The sequence below is a fragment of the Leopardus geoffroyi genome, chromosome C1, assembly GCF_018350155.1.
Source record: "Leopardus geoffroyi isolate Oge1 chromosome C1, O.geoffroyi_Oge1_pat1.0, whole genome shotgun sequence".
In the NCBI taxonomy this organism is placed as follows: Eukaryota; Metazoa; Chordata; class Mammalia; order Carnivora; family Felidae; genus Leopardus; species Leopardus geoffroyi.
Genome location: NC_059328.1, coordinates 128,798,121 through 128,817,711, shown reverse-complemented (window position 1 = coordinate 128,817,711; position 19,591 = coordinate 128,798,121). Strand labels below are relative to the sequence as shown.

At 39.4% G+C, this 19,591-nt stretch overlaps 1 protein-coding gene across 2 annotated transcripts in view; it reads right to left on the bottom strand.

Annotated features, from left to right (window-relative positions):
• The window catches only part of THSD7B (thrombospondin type 1 domain containing 7B), a 1,583,569-nt gene that overhangs the window by 461,873 nt on the left and 1,102,105 nt on the right, over nucleotides 1–19,591 (bottom strand). For both annotated transcript variants that reach the window (XM_045479666.1, XM_045479668.1), the window contains 2 exons: nucleotides 15,290–15,445; nucleotides 4,838–5,035 (listed from right to left, as the gene is read on the bottom strand). In XM_045479666.1, the coding sequence (XP_045335622.1) occupies nucleotides 4,838–5,035; nucleotides 15,290–15,445 (354 nt within the window). The remainder of the gene's footprint in view (nucleotides 1–4,837; nucleotides 5,036–15,289; nucleotides 15,446–19,591) is intronic.

Sequence of the window (19,591 nt, the reverse complement as noted above, 5' to 3'; positions counted from 1 at the left end):
GCACTTGGTGAGTACTCAAGGTGTGACTGCCTAATAGACAGTCTGGTGTTTATCCATTGTCCCTGTGATGTCATCTGTCCACTTTGCATTACAGAGACATGAAAGATGATAAATAGTGATCATATGTCAGTCACTAGGAATGCTGTCCACTGCCCTAGCATTATGGGGATTTTCCCAACCTACTCTGGGAAGATGGTATATAGTGGTACACCTTCATCAACTGCCAGTGAAACCTGGCAACAATGAACTAGTTACGCATTTGAGAAACAAAGTTTAAAACCCAGCATATTAACCCGATAATCTAAAGGAGAAGTAGGTTGGGCATCCAGTTTGCATCACAGTCCATTTACTTTCAAATGTCTACTTTGACTTGCAGGAAACCTGCTTGTCAATGAGACAAGAAAAACCTATGTATATTCTATACTCAGTAGACTTCTATTGACCCAGATTAGTGATAAGATGTTGTGCAGAGGAAAGAAATCAAAGTTCATCGACCACTCAAAGTATTAGAAATCAGATACAAATCAGAATACTCATTCGTGCAATCTTTTATACAATTTTCTTCCTAAAAATAAGTATTACTAACCCATTATTTGCTACATTCAAAGGCTGGATGAGAAATAGTAACTTCAGTAAGACGGGACAGTATCACTAATAAATCAAAGTAGAGCATGAGTCAAAACATACCTCTACACAGACTGTAGAAATTCATAAATGACTACTTGGATCTTTGATAGTCTAAAGTCGATTACATTCTTAAACTAGCCCACAAATTTTGGTTATCTCAAATTGCTACTTACTGGCTTCAATGTGACAGAGATTGTAGATTTTCAAAGGCTCCAAACTAATTTTTTTTTAATTTGAGAAAGAGACAGAGAGAGAGCATGAGAGGTGGAGAGGGGCAGAGAGAGAGAGAATCTTAAATAGGCTCCACACTCAGTGAGGAGCCCAACACAGGGCTCAATCCCACGACCCTGGGATCATGACCTAAATGAAAATCAAGAGTCGGGACATTCAAATGACTGAGCCACTCAGGTGCCCCTAAACTAATTATTTAAACACACTTCTGGGGAAGACAAATATTCTTTCTAGTGGCACAAATGCCCAAGAAGACACTTTGAAGAGGCCTACAGAATCCTGATCATGGCTATGTGGAAATCTCTTGGTTCCACAATCTGAATGGGTTATAGATATTTTGCAAGGGGTTTCAATGTTATACACACACACACACACACACACACACACACACGTGTGTGTGTGTATGTACATATCATATACATATGTGCACATACCATATATATATATATATATATATATATATATATATATATATGAAAAAGTTACCCTTGCAAATTATAGCAGGACTTAAGTCTGATTAGATCTAATATGAATTTGTTTTGTTTTGTTTATTTCTTTGTTTGTTTACCAAAATGAAGATACTTATTTTGGTCTTATCCAGTTAACTCTAAATAAATTGTGAAATAAAGGGCATATAAAACAATAATAAATTCAGAAAGATGAAAAGAAAACTACCAAATGTTACTAGAAAAAAATGACAGCTGACTTATTAAATATATCTCAACCGTTTTTTTCCCTTCTCCAAGCATTTAAATGAGTGTCAACAGTTCTGGCAGTTCCTGCAGATACGGAAAGACCATGATAATATGCAGAGAGTTAAAGAGAAGCAATTTTCTGTTCAACTTCTATCATAAATTAACCAGAATCTCAAAGAAGCTGAATTGCGAAATGTGCAACCAGACCACATTTTCAATTTCTCACTGGACAAAAGACTACTTCAGCTACCAGGCTAGCATGTTCTTGTAACCATGACTATGGCTGATACCCCACAAATGATTAAGGAGCCATCCAAGTATGTAAACACCATAAAGACTTCATGGAATTGATATGAACCAGTAGTAATTTCTACTTTTCCCCATAGAAATCAACAGTTAGGTCAATGTTGAAAATTAGCCATTTCATAGGGATAAGCAATAAAACTCTAGAAATGCTATACAATGGTAAAATGGATATCTCTGTAGAAAGGATTCTGCATCCATTTTCAGTGGGACAGTATGTGTGTGTTGGGGGAGGTGGGACAATTTCCCCACACCACACCACGGAATTCTCCAACACCAACTGGACGCCCTAATATTCAACTCAGTTCTGACATCACCCAGAAATAGCATCAGATTCCACAGGGAAAAGTCTTGGTCCTACAAGACCACCCTCCTCTTCAGAGGTCAACTGTAAGCCCAGGTGAGCTATGCTTCTAACCAACCAGCTACAAATTTGGGTTTCCCACAACCCCCTCTTTGGCTTTGATTAATTTGCCAGAGTGGCTCACAGAACTCAGGAAATCTGTTTTACTTACTACATGACCCTTACTACATGACTGGTTGACTGTGAAAGATGTAATTCAGGAACAGCCAGGTGGAAGAGATGAATAGGGTGAGATATGGGGAAAGGGCGTGGAATTTCCATTGCCACTTTCCACAAATCTCCACAGTGTTCACCAACCTGGAAGTTCTCCAGACCCCCAATTCTTTTTATTATTATTTTTTTTTATTTTTTATGGAGGTTTCTTTACATATGCACAAGTCATTAAATCATTGACCATTGGTGTTTGATTCAACCTCCCCTCTCTCCCCTCCCTGGCAATCAGGGGGTGAGACTGAAAGTTCCAACCCTCTATTTGGTTGGCTCCTCTGGCAACCAGCTCTCATCCTTAGGTGCTTTCCACAAATCACCTCATTACCATAAACCCAAATGTGGGAGAATGGGGCTTGTTATGAATAACAACACACTCATTTCTTTCTCTTTTTTTTGTTTTTGTTTTTGAGTAATAACACGCCCATTTCACCTTTACAGAAGCAACTTCAGGAATTGAGGACAAAAGACCAAGTGTAACAAAAGATGCTCCCATTGCTCTTTTTGCTCAGGAAGTTCCAAGAGTTTTAGCAGCTCTGCACCGGAAATGGGAAGAATATGTATTTCTAATTATAAATCACAATATCACACTCTGCAATACTACAGAAGACACAGATTGTGAAATTGTGAAAAACTCCCCAGCCCTATAGACATAATACATCATGACAAGCCTCTAATACCTGCCGTGAGATGACAAAGCCTGACAGTAATTTGTCTTTGGGACTCAACCACACAAAGCATCTTTTTGATTCCACAGCTGGAGGTTGGGAGGAAGAAGTGATATGGTTATTCTAATACTCATCATTATTTTCATATTATATAAGAATGCTCTTTGCACAATTCCCCCAGGGCAGAGAACAGTAATAAATGTGTATTATAAGAAAAATAATCTTATAGCTTATTTTGAGTGGTTATGTGCCAGACACTTCACTAATCACTTTTATATAACCAGTTTAACTCTCACAATCAGTGAGAGGTAGATTTTATTACCCCTATTTTAAGTCTGAAGGAAAGGATGCCTCCACAAGTTAATTAATTTTCCTGAGTTCATCTAGCAGGGGAGTAGCAGACTTGAAATTCCAACCTGGCTGATTTAGACTCCAGGTTTAAACCTCTATACTACTCTTCCTGAAATCAAAGAAAAGCAATACCACAGTGATCTTATTTGCCTCTGTTAATAAGTTGTACATATATTACCACAATTCAAAAATTATTTGGTTATGTTAGAAGCCACTATTAGTTTTAACAACTTAGTCAAAAAGGATGTAGTTAATACAGCCTGTTGTTGACCTCTAATTAAACAAATACCTTTCATGAGATAAGTGATTACACTGCCTGACAAAATGTCTATCTGCTAATTATGGTGGTGGGAAAGAAAGAAAGAAAGAAAGAAAGAAAGAAAGAAAGAAAGAAAGAAATCAGATCAAAAGCAGGAGGAAAGGAAGATTAGAGAAGGAAAGAAAGAAGAAAGTGAGAGAGGTAAGGGCAGGAAGAGAGGGAGAGAAAGAGGGCTGCAGGGGGAGACAAGAAGGAGGGAAACAAGGAAACCATTGCTGAATGTCAACCCTGTGTGGATGCAAATAGCCACTCTGAATCCACTTTGTAATTTCCTTCTATTCTATGGATTACTTCACTCCATAAGTCAAAACGTTTCCCTCCACCCATCAAGAGCATTATAAATGGGATTAATAAACATACCAATATTCTTCCAAGAGACTGATTTTTTTTAACTGTAGGATAAAGGTTTACAAATGTCACTTCCCTCATTTCCATGTGACTTACATGTTTTCTAAATCACCCTTCATTTCAAACAACCATTGTACTAGAAGCTTGACAATGAAGCAAAGACACCACTGTTAACAGTTTTGCAAATCTTGACAATTTAGATTTTAAAACGGTTCTTTAGAAATGTCAGTATTATGTCTAGAACTGAGTGTAGTTGAATGTTCCATAAATGAAAAGATATAGCTTAGTATTTTTTTTCCCTTAACTTGGAGAGAATTGTAGCCCTGGAATCTTTACAAGGTAATATTTGTTAAAAATATATAAAAGCATGTTACATATCGACCTCAAAAAAGGCAAATAAAACTTGTTTGGTATTGATAAGTTGAAAACTACCCAGAGGAATTCTGTATTCTATTTGTCTTGATAAATTAAGAACTGCACAGAAATCTCTAGCTTCACTGTGTTGCACTGAGGCATAATCATATACTTTTCTTTTGGACTATGTGGCCTCACATTAACTCAAGACTGCTTACTTTGCAGCAATTTAGCACGTGGCTTCAACATAAGTATTCAAGGATAGGAAAGCTGTTTCCCTCCCTTGGGAAAACGACCTGTTTGAGAGCAGTGACGTGTAATAGTAATAGGGCAGCTCTCACTTAACAACACATATGTCTTTGCCTCATACCTCGGTCATTCTGGCACACAGCCTTCAGGATGCGATGTCCTCGGCCACATTTTCCATGATCGGGGATACAGACACCTTCAGACATCAGCCATCGGTAACACATTGGATCCTCACAAGGAACAGACTCCACCAAATGAGGGCAGTGGCCCGCAGGCCCTGTGGATTCCATGAGGACATGGCGCTGCCTCATTCTAAATCCTGAGAAGAAAAGAAAAAAAGTTTCACAGGATTCAACTTTATCCATCAAAACAAACAAAACAAAACAAAACAAAACAAAACAAAACAAAACACCAGCAGCAACTAGAAAAGAGATAAAACTTTTATTTGAATCTCTGTAGTCCTAAAAGGTGTATGATTTCAAGGTGTTTTCTTTTATGGGAAATGGGGTAGGGGGATACAAAAAGAAAGGGAAAATGGAAAAGAACTAGAGCAGAGACTCTGTCTTCCAAGACTTAACAATCTTGGAGAGGCCATACACAAACACACAATCAAATGGAGTAGCAAGTAGCACTGGTCCAATGGCATCAATAAACCAATAGAAATAAATGAAGACTCACAGAAATAGCCTAACATAGATAAATCCACATTTTATTTTTTCTGTTGTTTTTGACATTTTGCTTATTCCACATTAAGTTGAAATACATCTACATTTTGGCATATCCCTGGTAACTAAGAAATTGACAGCTTTATGCCCGGAGATTTCCCTGTATCCCTTCCTTGACATTACATTCCAGGTCAGCCTTCCTTGTAAACACAGCATCTCTTTGGACTGCATTCCTCACCTTGGCTAGACATGGGTCCCTGGACTATTATTCAGTTTAAAAAAAAAAATGTATTGTGGGACCACAGCCCAACGTCACCTGTAATAAGGAAATATATGGGCCTTTGACTCTATAAGCTTACAGAGTCATAAACTCAGTGTTGCAAGAGTCAATCAGGTACAAACTGAGGGAAATGAGTCAATTGTACAACTGTAAGGAGTCCTGAGTTGTGTGGTGAAATGGAAGATGTATGCTTGCTCTGTAACAGGTGGCCATAATCCTGTTTCCATTGGCTGCTGCCATGAGGGAATGTGGAATTTATCTAAGGAGACAGAAATCCAAGTTGTGTTTTGTTTTTATATGAAATCTCTCCATTTTTAACTAATTTATCATTTTTAAAAAACAAAGTGTCCTAAAATTAAAGAAAAAATGAGACTGAGAACTAGATACAACTCTTTAGTCTATGAGTTTTTAATCTCTGGCCTTTATTACATGTCACTTCTGAAATTTTTTCTTAATTTTTTAAAAATATTTTTATTTTTGGGGGAGAGAGAGAAAATGCAAGTGGGGGAGGGGCAGAGACAGAGGGAGACAGAAAATCCAAAGCAGGATCCAGGCTCTGAGCTGTCAGCACAGAGCCCAATGCAGGGCTTGAACTCATGAACAGTGAGATCATGACCTGAGCCAAAGTTGGATGCTCAACCAACTGAGACACTAAGGTGCCCTACCATGTCTCTTCTAAAGGCTATGCCTGCTTTCCATGGACCTCATATTTTAACTTCCATTCTCTAACACATCAAATTCTGTTAACCAATTTAATTCTTTTAATTCCTTCTTTTTAATGAAACCAGTCTTATCGGGTGATAACATTTTAGGGAATTATTCACTTATTCCTTTGGGTGAGTTAAAAGAGAGAAACAGCAGACAGACAGACTTTGATAGGAAAATAGAGAGCTTGAAAACACTGAATGCCCAGCCTGAGAGTTAGATACCCTACTACTATTCCCACAAGAGTCAAGGAGAAGAACAAATTAGGGACCATGAGAGGTCACAAAGCCAGGTGTATCTCTCTCCCATATTTTCCAAAGCCATGCCTATTTTCCCACCAATAGTAATGAAATGAAAGGTTACAAAGCTCAAGGTGTAGTGGGCAAAAGATTCACTCCTGTAAAACTGCACAACCAAGGAGGTGTGAACTAATGGACACATGGTTTTAGGCCATAAAAGGGAGCCACGCTTCCTTAGAATATTACAGGGCTGGGAAAGTATTTTAGATAAACCACCTCAAATGCTCTTTTTGGGTTTTCTTGGTCTAGGGCTAACCTATGAAGTCCTTTTATTTATTTTTTTAAGTTTATTTATTTATTTTGAGAGAGAAAGAGAGAGAGAGAGAGAGAGCACATGCAAGCTGGGGAGGGCCAGAGAGAGATAGAGAATCCCAGCAGGCTTAGTGCTGTCAGTGCAGAGCCCAATGTAGAGCTCGATCCCATGAACTGTGAGATCATGAGTTGGGCCAAAACTAAGAGTCAGACTTAACCAAATGAGCCACACAGGTTCAACTTTAAGTCTATGTGTTTATTTTGAGAGAGAGAGGAAAGAGCTCTTTTTAAAAAAGAGTCTTTGATTCTTACTTTGATGATCAGCCACATAGGAGAAGGCATCATTCAGCCAATTAGAGACCACATTCATGATCATGGCATTGAAAATATTAAGGTCAGGGACAATTAAAACAAAAGATGGCTTCTGCCATACTTCGTACCTACAAGTCTATGTCATTAATTAGTCAACATAAAATATGCAGAAGGGTTTAGGTCCCTTCCTGGGCCACCTTCAGAAGAGACATAGGAAACATACAAGGTTCTCAACTACACTTGATGCTCATCCAACGATAATGAACTCCAAGTTCTCACTGCCACACAACTTGGATGAACTCAAATCCTTTTTTTTTTAATTTTCAAAAAAGGTTTATTTATGTATTTATTTTTAGGGAGATAGAGAGTGAGAGAAAGCAAGCAGGGGAGGGGTAGAGGGAAGGAAAGAGAGAGAATCCCATGCAGGCTCTGCACTGCCAGCACAGAGCCCGGTGCAGGGCTCGAACTCACAAACCGTGAGATCATGACCTGAGTCAAAATCAAGAGTCAGATGCTTAACTGACTGAACTACTCAGGAACCCCAAATGACCCCTCCTATTACAAATAATGTTCATATACTGCTTACTTAGCCTCTTATGTTTGCTCTTATTTAGTCGGTATCTTTGAGCAGGACATAGCATAGGTCTCCATGATTTACAAGGTTTCACTACTGTGTCAGAAACTTAGCAGTCTTTCCTGAGGATTCTGGATATCCTTTAACCTAGAACTTAGTGCCATTAAGGGGTATGTAAAATTTTTCTCTACAAATCAAGTTGCATCCATCTCACCATAAATCTATAGATTACATCTCCTCAGTCAATAAATTCTTCTAGTCTTTCATTTGTACTGCCCTTGTCCTGACTCTAACTAGAATCAAATCATAGCAGAAGCTCAGCATTAGAACAAAAACCTTGCAGTCTCCTGTTAGTGCTTAACTTGAATCACACATTGGTGTTCATGTCTGCAATAGACATCATGCTTCCCCTGGGTGCTTCTGTTCTGAAAGGTACACAACTGCTAACTCCACAGCGGCTGGGGCCAGCCAACCACTTGCCTTCATTTGCTGAATTCCATATTAATCAGATAGCATCATTCAGTAAACATTAACTGCCATAGGTAGATCACTGTAATGTACTGTGGGAAGCCACAGAAGGAACAAAAAACATAAATCTATTCTTCACAGAGCATATAGTCCAACAAGGGGAAAAGGTACGTGCATTAATTAAACATCTACCCTATCCCAAGATGGTGCCAGACACTTTACTTACATTACCTCAAATTAATAAATCTTTGAAACTATTTTATAAGTTACTATTCTCATTTTATGCATGTGAAAACTAAGATTAATGATACTTTATCACTGTTCCCAAAGCACATTATTGATTAAATGGATATGCATGAAATTCAGCCAAGGAATTTTGAGTCATTACCTCTTCATAAGAAAGAATTTAAATCAGCTCTTGTGTATGATGTGTTCTAGCCCCACCTCATGTAATGAATCTGCAGGGCCTATGGGTCATTTCCTTAAAATGGAGGTATACAGATTGGATAGTGATATTTTAGGTACTAAGTAGCAAGGAGTTTTAATAATCACTTCCTGACCACAGAGTCAATTCACCTTTAACGAAACTGGTATTTGCAAGGTTTTTTTTTTTTCTTTTATGAACCCAAAGTTTAGTATATAGTCTACTGGCATAGTATATATTCTACTGAATTAGAAAAGAGTGAATTGTGGGTTGGGAAGAGAAAAGGGAAGAAGCACAGACGGCAGAATATGGGTCAAAGTTTTTTAAATGAAGCCATGGAAAAATGAAAGGAGACTCAGGAGGTAAATTCAGGTCTGAATATTGTACATCCTCATGGGTTAGTGATCCAAAAATGGAGCTGTCCATGGTCAACACCGTGTCTCCCCACTGACTCCACTGGGACAGGCCTGAAGCAGTAGCCTGCTGGTTGGCCAAGGATGACAGAAACTTATTCTATCTCAAGCATCCCATTTGCTCCTCCTTTCTGGGAACCTTTTACATGGGGTAACAACCTTGATCCAAAGAACCTGAGCACACTGAATCCTTGATTCCAACTCTTTAGAAATCAACCACCATTCCTGCAAGAGTAGCATTTTAGTCTATCAATATTACTTTCCACCCTTCTCTGAATTCAGAAAATATGAAAAAGTAATGATAGGGTGATCATGAGCATAAGAGCTCTCAACACTTAAAAGGAGAAGTAGGCACAGCCCCCTCTCCTAACACACATAGATATGGGGAAAAAAGGGAAAAGAAAAAAAACTATTAGCATACATATTTTCTGTAACAAAGCAAAATGATTTTATAGACTTCTCATTAAGAGTGGATCTATCTAGGGGCGCCTGGGTGGCGCAGTCGGTTGAGCGTCTGGCTTCAGCCAGGTCACGATCTCGCGGTCCGTGAGTTCGAGCCCCGCGTCGGGCTCTGGGCTGATGGCTCGGAGCCTGGAGCCTGTTTCCGATTCTGTGTCTCCCTCTCTCTCTGCCCCTCCCCCGTTCGTGCTCTGTCTCTCTCTGTCCCAAAAATGAATAAACGTTGAAAAAAAAAATTAAAAAAAAAAAAAGAGTGGATCTATCTAGCAGGCAAGGATGGAAAATGGAAATTTTCCCACGTTGTTATACAAAGATCTAAAACATGCCGTATTCTCCTGCTTTTGCTGTGTTATCTAAATTGATTTGTTTCAGAGCATAAAAGACTGTCTTTGTAAAGACAGTCATGGCTTCTCAGTTTCAAAATGTCTTTTCCTATGGGGATTTTAGAACTTTAGGTGTATGACTGAGGGTAATACCATATGGGGGGGGTGGCTGGTGAAGGAATCCCTGAAGTCCTATCATATAAGCAGTTACCTAATATGACTCTGTATTGGGAAGCCTCCATCAAACTGTTTTTTAAAACTTCTGTACGGGGAGCCTGGGTGGTTCAGTTAGTTAGACGTCTGACTTTAGCTCAGGTCATGATCTCACAGTCTGTGAGTTCGAGCCCCTTATCGGGCTCTGTGCTGACAGCTCAGAGCCTGGAGCCTGCTGTGGATTCTTTGTCTCCCTCTCTCTCTGCCCCTTCCCCACTCATTCTCTCTCTCTCTCTCTCTCTCTCTCTCTCAAAATATAAAAATTAAAGAAAAAACAACTTCTGTGGTCAAGGGTATCTGTCTTTCTGGAATATGTCTGAAAGGGACAAGGATGTCATATAAGTGTATGTCACTGTATCAAAAAGAATTTTTTAAACGTATACCTACGTGTAGAGTTCACCCATCAGCAATTTTTTTCAGGTTATTTCTCTTTCATATGCCTCTAATTATAACTCCCTGGGAGTATATCAAAGATAAAGCAATGAATGTTAAAACCTGATCCAATTTAAATTCCTCTGAAAGGTGTCCTAGCTTCACTTGACAAGTACCAACCTGCTGAGTACTGTTCCCCTCGTCTGCCTATCACAGACCTGGTGGAAAGTGTGAAGGCTGGGTACGAGGCTGATTTTCTAATGCATTTCAGATGGCTGACAGCCACAAACCTTACAGGATTCCTGACTGAAGGGTGCCTGCCTTAGAATAACAGCCATGTTAAGATCATTTCTAGAGTAACTAATTTCTTCTATTAGGTAATACATTAACTGCTTTCCCATTCTTTCCTACTTTCTTTTTTTAAATGCGAACAAAAGGAACATACCAAAGCAATAACACAGTGACTGGGGAAAAGACTAGCAAAGAGAAAAAAGTAATTATCTCCAACTTTACACATTCCTTTTCTTGCTGTTGTTTGATATTTCACTCAAATCTTCCACCTTCCATATATATAAGAATATAAAATATCTAAGAATGTATGTATATCCTAGACTTCTGCTACTAGGTTCACTGCATTTCTTTAGGGTAGGGAATTCAAATGTGAAGCTAAACAGTCCAGTTTACACCCCAGAATTTTGTGATGTTTAATGCATTAGCTTGTGTATTCCAGCCTCCGTGGAATTCTGAACTACATTTAGTTTGTGCCAGTCGGCGTCTCTGGGAGACCCCATGGTAGGACCGTGGGACAGGCTGAGATCGAGAAGATCCAAGACCTCAGGTTCACAAGTCAGCAGAATTAACAAGAAGATCATCATAACATGCTCGGTCCCTTTGTAGGCACAGAATCATTTCGCTAGAGGGAACACTCCATTCTTTATTTTTCCCAGGAGGGATTAGAGGCAGGTGGTCCTGGCAGATTTTAACAAGACCTTAAAAATCAAAATTGTCTCTGCTCTAGGAAGGACTTATAAAATAGCAAACTTCCCAGACGTGAATAACAATCATTGCTGTGTACATGCTCCCCTGTCTGTGATTATTTAGTGTCTAGGGCAGGTCATTTAGCCTAAGTATGTGCCCTATAAAACAGAGACTGGTTCTCATCAATCCCAACATGACCCTACACTCTGCAAGTGGCTGTAGTGACACTACTACCTTCAGGTGAGATGTTGTACTGCCTCCACCCTTTCCTTCAGCTCCAAAGGCTGAGCCTCTCTTGACAAGTTTATTGTTTGAGTAAAAAAATACACATTCCAGTTACCTGCTCCCAGGCTGTTCTTGGCACACCTTTCCTGTCTCACAGAGCTGCAATCTACTTTCCCTCTCCCTTCAAAGGTGATACACTAGAGCTAATCCCACACCCTATGCCTTATCTTCTATACTGGCTCAATGATTGGCTCTCAAGACTAATGGGTCCCAATGGCCAATGTGGTGCATGTAGGCAGACAGCTTCTCTGCTAAGCTCAGTGTTGGACTTGTGCCTTGATCCAAACTTCCTTAGGCCACAGAGGGAAGCACTAAGGAAGCCCAAGGTTTGAAGGAACACTGGACTAGGGAGACAGGAACCCAGGTTCTCAGTGCTAGCTTGGACATTATTAAATCACTGTGGGATAGGACAAATTGGTTAACTTCTCTATACTTTAGTTTTGAAATATTATGAAGTATTATATCCTTGCTGAGCTCAAACGTTGATGCAAAGTTGGGCAGTATAAGAGTAACCTAGGGCTGTCATGACAAAGCACCACACTGGGTGATGTAAAACAACAGAATTTTTTTGTCTCACATTCCTGGAGGCTAGAAGCCCTAAATCAAAGTGTCAGTAGAGCCATGCTCCCTCTGAATGTTCTAGGGAAATACTGTTCCCATACCTCTCCCTAGCTTCTGGTAGTTGATGGCAATCCTTGGCATTCCTTGGCTTATAGAGGCATCACGCTAATGTCTGCCTTCACATGAAATTTTCCCCTGTGTATCACTGTGTCAAAATTTCCCTCATGGTATAAGGACATCAGCCATTAGACCTTATTTCCAAATAAGGTCACATTCACATATACAAGGTGTTAGGAATGAAGGTGTTTTTTTGTTTGTTTGTTTTATGAAGGGCACAATTTAACTCGCAACAGGTGATGTCTAATGAATTAAGGACCGGGGTGCAGTTGCAAGAGTTGACTCATACAAGAGAGGAATAGGGACTAATGAAGAAAAGCTTTGGCATTAAAGCATCTTGAGCCAAAGGGACACGTGGAACGGTCCAAATGTTGTGAGTCTCCCAGCTGAGTTCCTTGACCAGTCAGGGTTATGTGGAAAAGGAAGATTGAAAGAAAAGTTAAAAGAGCACTTTCATAAAGGGTCTTGTGAAAACTTGGCTTGCAAAACAAAAATTGCAATACAGAATGAGGAAGAAAGCATTCTCTGAATCACTGTAGAAATTCTCTGGCTCAGAACAAAGGGGACAAAGCACTTAATAAATATCTATTTAGTTTAACCTCAGCATTATTTCTACCTTAGCATCAGCACCTCATATTTCTCTGAGGGAGCCACCCTTCCCATACTCTCAGTCTGTGAGGCTTGGTGAGCCTTTTTCCTCCGGTGGTGGTCACATGCCTGGGACTTGGCCAATTAGAATGACTGAGTCAGGGTTAGCATATGACACAAAGCAGCCAATGAGATTCATGACTCTTCCCAGAAGCATTAAGGAAGACATGTTTTTCTACTTTACCTACTATCTAAAATCAAAATTAATTCTTTTTCTTTTTCATGGTAAGAATTTTAAAGATTTACTCTCTTAGCAACTTTAAACTGAATACAATATTTTTGATTATGCTCATAATGCTGTACATTGGATCCTCAGAACTTACTAACCTTATAATTCAAAGTTTGGACCCTTTGATCAATATCTCCCCATCTTCTCCACCAGCCAGACCCTGGCAACCACCATTTTACTCTCTGTTACTATAATTTCAGGGTTTTTTTAAGAATCTACTTATAAGTGAGATCACACAAGATTTGTCTTTTTTCTGTATGACTTGTAACACTTTGTATAATGTCCTAAACTTTCTTCCATGTTGTCACAATGGCAGGATTTCCTTCTTTTTATGGCTAAATAATATTCCTATATACTCACTCATAAATATGTGTGTATGTGTGTGTGTGTGTGTGTGTGTGTTTGTGTGTCACATTTCCTTTATCCATTTATGCATTAGTAGTCGCTTGGTCTTTACTTTTACTTTACTATTGTGGATAACACTGCAATGAACATGGCAGTACAGACAGTAGATCTTAAAAGTTCTTCCCACAGGATAAAGGTAACTATGTGAGGTGATGGATGTACTAACTAACCTTATTGTGGCAATCATTTTGCTATATACATTTATATCAAATCAGTATGTTGTATACCTTAAAATTACACAATATTATATGTCAATTGTATTTCAATGAAGCTAGACAAAATTAATTGATCATAAAAATAAGATCCCATCCTTTATAATGCACTATACTGTTTTATTACAATGTTTTGGAGGGAAAAATTCCTCCACATAAAATTTACACACCAATTTTGTGACATAATTAGATCTAGAAACCTGAAGTGTGGAAAGAATAAATAAATAAACAAACATTGAAAAAGAGAGAGAGAGAGAAAAGCCCAGAGGCACATGTGTGTGAACTTGGACATGCACGTGGATGCATGTGAGAAATCTGGGAATTGATGAAGTGTAGGTTTTCTTTTTTTTATGTTTATTTATTTTTGAGAGAGAGAGCATGATCAGAGGAGGGGCAGAGAGAGGGGAAGAGAGGATCTGAAGGGGGCTCTGTGCTGACAGCAGCGAGCCTGATGCAGGGCTCAAACTCACGGTTAATGAGTTAACTGACGTTAACTCACGTTAGATCATGACCTGAGCCAAAGTCAGATGCTCAACCAACTGAGCCACCCAGGTGTCCTCTGAAATGTGGGTTTTCAAATGGACACAGAATTAAGCTGAGAGTACCAAGTTTATAGCTTCAAGCACTTGGCCATGTATTCTTTCTTTATATGACATCTAGGATTAGTGCTTAGCAAACACAACTTAAATTTTGGGAGCTCATTTTTTTTTTCTCAGAAAAAGAAGTGTTTCCTTTTTATTGCTATTTAGGGGCTATAATATCAATACAAACTGAAGGGTTAATGAAAGAAAAGTCAAGGCATCACTAAAAATGAACTTTGGAAGATGAAGATGTGTATATAACAGCAAAGTAAAGGAAACAAGACTACAGAGACCTACAAAATTAAATACACCCATAAAGTTTGAAGATTTCACTTTAAGCCCAAGGACATCAAAAAGCAAACAACATGCATAAATGCCCCTCATGAAAATCTGAAATAGAACATCAAAGTCAGCATGTGGAAATCTGAAAATAAATAGATATGCACAACAGTTGTTTCCTGATGTGGTTACAGAAATCATGTCTAATTTCTTCAGTATAACCATTACACATACAAAACATTGTTAGATCCTATTTGAGTGATAGTCATTTCACAGCTAGGAGCCTAACCGGAAGGTCAATAAAGGTCAGATTCTTGCTCCATAGAAATCTCCCCAATGGCCTCCCTAATAACTGAATGCTGTCAGGCTTGAGCTAGTTATCTGCATTTTACAAACAAATGTTGTCTTAAGCAGGCTTAATCGGCTACTTAGCTACCAGAATAATTGTGTGTACATTGGAAGTAAATGAATTGTGTGTACAAAGGAAGTAAATGAAGCACACACAAACAAGACACTCACCTTTTCTCCCCTGAGGATCGTGGCAGTTTTCATGGATGCACAGGCCCCAGGCAGACCAGGAAGATACTATACAGTTGGTAGAGCAGGGGACATTGCAGAGCTGAGAGGCTGGAGGGGCAGGTCCCAGACATAATGTCTTTTTCACAGGTCTAGAGACTAAAAAACAGAAAAAAAAAATAATGATCTGTGTCACATTCTAAAATTATTATTATTATCTTAAGTTCATCTATTTACTTTGAGAGAGAGAGAGAGAGAGAGAGAGCAGGGAAGGGGCAGAGAAAGAAGGAGAGAGAGAGTCCCAAGCAGAATCTGCATGGTCAGTGCAGTCTGATGATGGGCTTGAACTCACAAACCATGAAGTCATGACCTGAGCTGATATCAAGAGTCAGGTACCTATCCGACTGAGCCACCTGGGCACCCACATTCTAGAATTAGTAATGTCTTTATTTGTGTGCCTACCTTGCCCACATTGTTCAATAGTATATAGAAACAAAACATAAACACTCTCCCATACTTGTTGCTTAGCTCTATGCCATTAGCATTTTGGGTGAAAAAAGGTAAAAAGATATATATAGCACAAAGGGCATTCACTGAGTTTCCTGCTTCACAGAGTATTCCCTGGGAATTCAAGAGAGGACTGGAAATATAGATACAAATTATCTAGAGTTATGATTTAAACAAATTAAATGGCTTTGTGAAGTTTCAAGATGAGTCTATCTCCACTATACAAATGACTGAGTTTCTGCAAAAAAATCAAAATCAAACCTCTGAGGTGGAGTGTTTAGCATAACTAATCTACTCCCCTGAGGGGTGGAGCTCTCAAAGACATAGCAGAAAAATGGTTCTTCGAAAAGAAGAAAAATCAGGATCTGTGGCTGCAGAATTAGCCCCTCAAAGTCAGTTTCATTAGTGAGGCTATCCAGAAGCACAAAGAATGTCTGAGAAGCCATGGGTAGATGCCAAACCAGGAGGCTTCCAGCCCTTCTTTGTGCACCTGCACCCAGAGTGTGCCCAGAACTGGGTCACTTCAGGATGCAGTGATCATCTGGCCATGAATGGCATTCACCAAGTGACTTTTCCATGCAGATCCATTCTGGGCACCATGAAAATACACAGAAAATGAAAAAGATGAGCTCCTGATAGTAGTTAGGATACAAATGACACAATAAAAGAATAGCCAAATGCATAACAAGCCTTGGACAGAGTGATCTCACACTAAGGTGGTTTTGGAGCAATTCAGAATTTGTGAACAAATGGTTTAAGTTCAGACAGTTTTATCTTATGAAATGACTTGTACTACTGTCTAAATATTTCCCATATGTCATGTCCTCCGGTTAAGCAGATTAAAAGTGCTTCAAAGACAAAGACGGGTGTGACAGGACTGGGTGGTAAATCACACTATCTACTTTGCTTCTTCACTCTTTACATGGATGTGAATTCAATGTGGTAAAGACAGCAAGAAATCACATCTTGGACCAGCAGAAACTTGAACATAAATGAAAACAACAGCAAAATTTAAAATAGTGTTTTCTAGAAGTTGTGTGTTTTCTAGAAGTTCCCATGGGGAAAGATGTGTTTCCAACGAACAGTGGGGCAGCTTCAGGTGCTTATGAAGGTGAACAGGAAAAACAAGTTCGTGAACAAAAATAAGAATGCTTTGTTTCTGACTAAGTCTTGTATATTTTACCAAAAGGATGTGACCTGACTTAAAATAAAAGACAAGGGCAAAGCAACATGGCCAATGTAAATGTCAAAGATCACAAGCCATGTGGAGGAGGTGAGGATAGGAAGAGAGAACATAACTGGGGTCAATCGCTATGTTACTGGGAAGGCTGAGCAGAGGTGGTGATCAAACAGAGATTCGGTTGGCCAGAATGACAGTGAGATGGAAGGTTAGAGTGACCAGGAATAGAACGTACCTATGACACTGGTGCATTGTGGATAAAGAAGAATCTCAATATACTTCAATAAAATGAAAAAGAGAGAGAAAAGAAGGCCAACCACCACCACCACCACCACCACCACCACCACCACCCCTTTAAGTTGGGTAAGGGGTCTGTGATTCCTTTCCCAGGGGTGAGCAAGAGAAAACACACAAGATTGCCATTCACTGACTACATCATGCAGTCATTCTAAAACCATCAGTACCCACTTTAAATCATACCCTCTTGGATGGTGTCTGCTTTCAAGGAGCTCTCAATCAAGAAGGGTAAGTCAAGTAGCACATTAGCGAAATTGATGGAAAGTGATGCTTCAGAGCGTTGCAGGAATGGAAAGCTGCACACCCAGAGGTCTTAAGACAGAAATGCCTTTGGGTCTGGGCCTGTGCTTGTTATCATATGTTCTCACAAACTCAAATGTTACTCTCCCCCCCCAAAAAAACCTAAGTAGTGATGGTAAAGGAAGTGGGGCTATAAACTAATTAATCTAGTTATTTAACACACATTTACAGTGCATGCCAGGCACTGGTTACAAACATCAATTTATTTAACCTGCATAACTTTGAGATATATATTATTACTATTTCAAGTTTAAAAATGGAGAATCCAGGGGCGCCTGGGTGACTCAGTCGGTTAAGCAACCAACTTTGGCTCAGGTCATGATCTCATGGTTCATGGATTCGAGCCTCACTTTGGGCTCTGTGCTGGCAGCTCAGAGCCTGGAGCCTGCTTCGGATTTTGTGTCTCCCTCTCTGTCTCTCCCCGACTCACACTCTGTCTCTCTCTCAAAAATAAATAAACATTATTTTTCTTTAAATGGAGAATCTGCAACACAGAAATGTTTACTCACTTGCCCACAATCTTAATCAGTCAGTTGCAGAGCTGAGATGGGGATCTCAGGCAGCCTGGCTCCAGAGTCTGTGCTCTTAATCACTGCACTATGTGGCCTCATCATAGGATATTCAACGTACACTGATAAGTACCTACGATGTGTCAACACTGTATTAGGTGCTGAAACCAGAATAGTGAGTAAAACAGACAAGGTCTCTGTCCCCATGGAACTCATATTTCTGTGTGAGTTAATACTAATCATACATGAATCCATGAGACCCAACAAGACTAGAAAGCTATTACTGCTACTTCTCTTTTCCTTTGTCTTACTACGACACCAGACAGACTTTAGGTGTCTGGTGATCAATGCTTAGGAGATACCCCAACTTCTCAGCTCCAAGACCCAGGAGACATGTGCTGCTACAACTTTTTTGAGGTTGAGCCCTGCAGTTGAAACTAATCAATCTACCACTGCAGCACCTATACCCAGAGGAGACCTTCACTAATATCATTAGAAGCTCCTGAATGTCTGTGTAATAAGTAAGCTTTCATATTGGCAGTACAACTGGAAAGAGACTGGGAATTTGTCCTATGTCAAAGACATTGTTTTTATAGATCATTATGTTTATCTGACATGTTTTTGGAGAGCTTTAAGAATGTTTGGGAGGTATGGGGTTAAGTCACCCCAGGTCCCCTTTGATAAATACTTAACTGTCAATCAGTTGACTGCTGGATATTAGCGATAAGGGTATGCCTAAGATTTGGAAGCAGGGAGGGACATAGTATGCAAGAGAGGAGCTGGAGGGAGTGGGGTTCCCTAGAGACTATTAAGTGACAAAATTATGAGGCCCAGGGGTGGAAATGAGGCCATTTGTCAGAACACTTGTGCCTTTTTAGCACCTACTGTTTTGACAGACAGTAGATCTTAATCCATACAGATAAATTATCCCAGTCCCAGGCAACATGTCTAAGATGCTTCATCTGAGCATTGAATCAATGTACTTGGGCCAACCTATCTGTATCTCAGACCCTCTGGGCAACATTTGTTCTGGAAATAAATCATAAGCAAGTCACAAAGCACTTACCAGTTTCAGACCACTTAGGTAGTTTTCTCCCTAAGAACAGCAAACAGAGAATATTTCTATACCTATTGACTATTTAGACCTAGAAGAAAGCTTTAGAGCTAATTTAGTTTAATTCATCAATTTTACCAAAAAACTGAGACATTAAGTAGTCTTTACCAAAGACATTAGGTAGTTAGCAAATTCAGGCAGAGCAGAAATTGAGCCTTGTCTCAGGTGGTTGACTCACCTCTACCTGTCCCTGTTGGATTTCCTTCCATGGAATGGAGCCATCAGACAGGACACACAAGGTTGCTTGTTTATGAATCACAGTGACTACAATGGAGGCAGTCAGTGACACAACAGATCCAAGATTTCTATGAAGTCTTCAGGCTCACTATAACCTTTTAAATAAAATCCCAAACCTTCTCCTACTTCATCACTATTTTTTTTTTACTTCATCACTATTT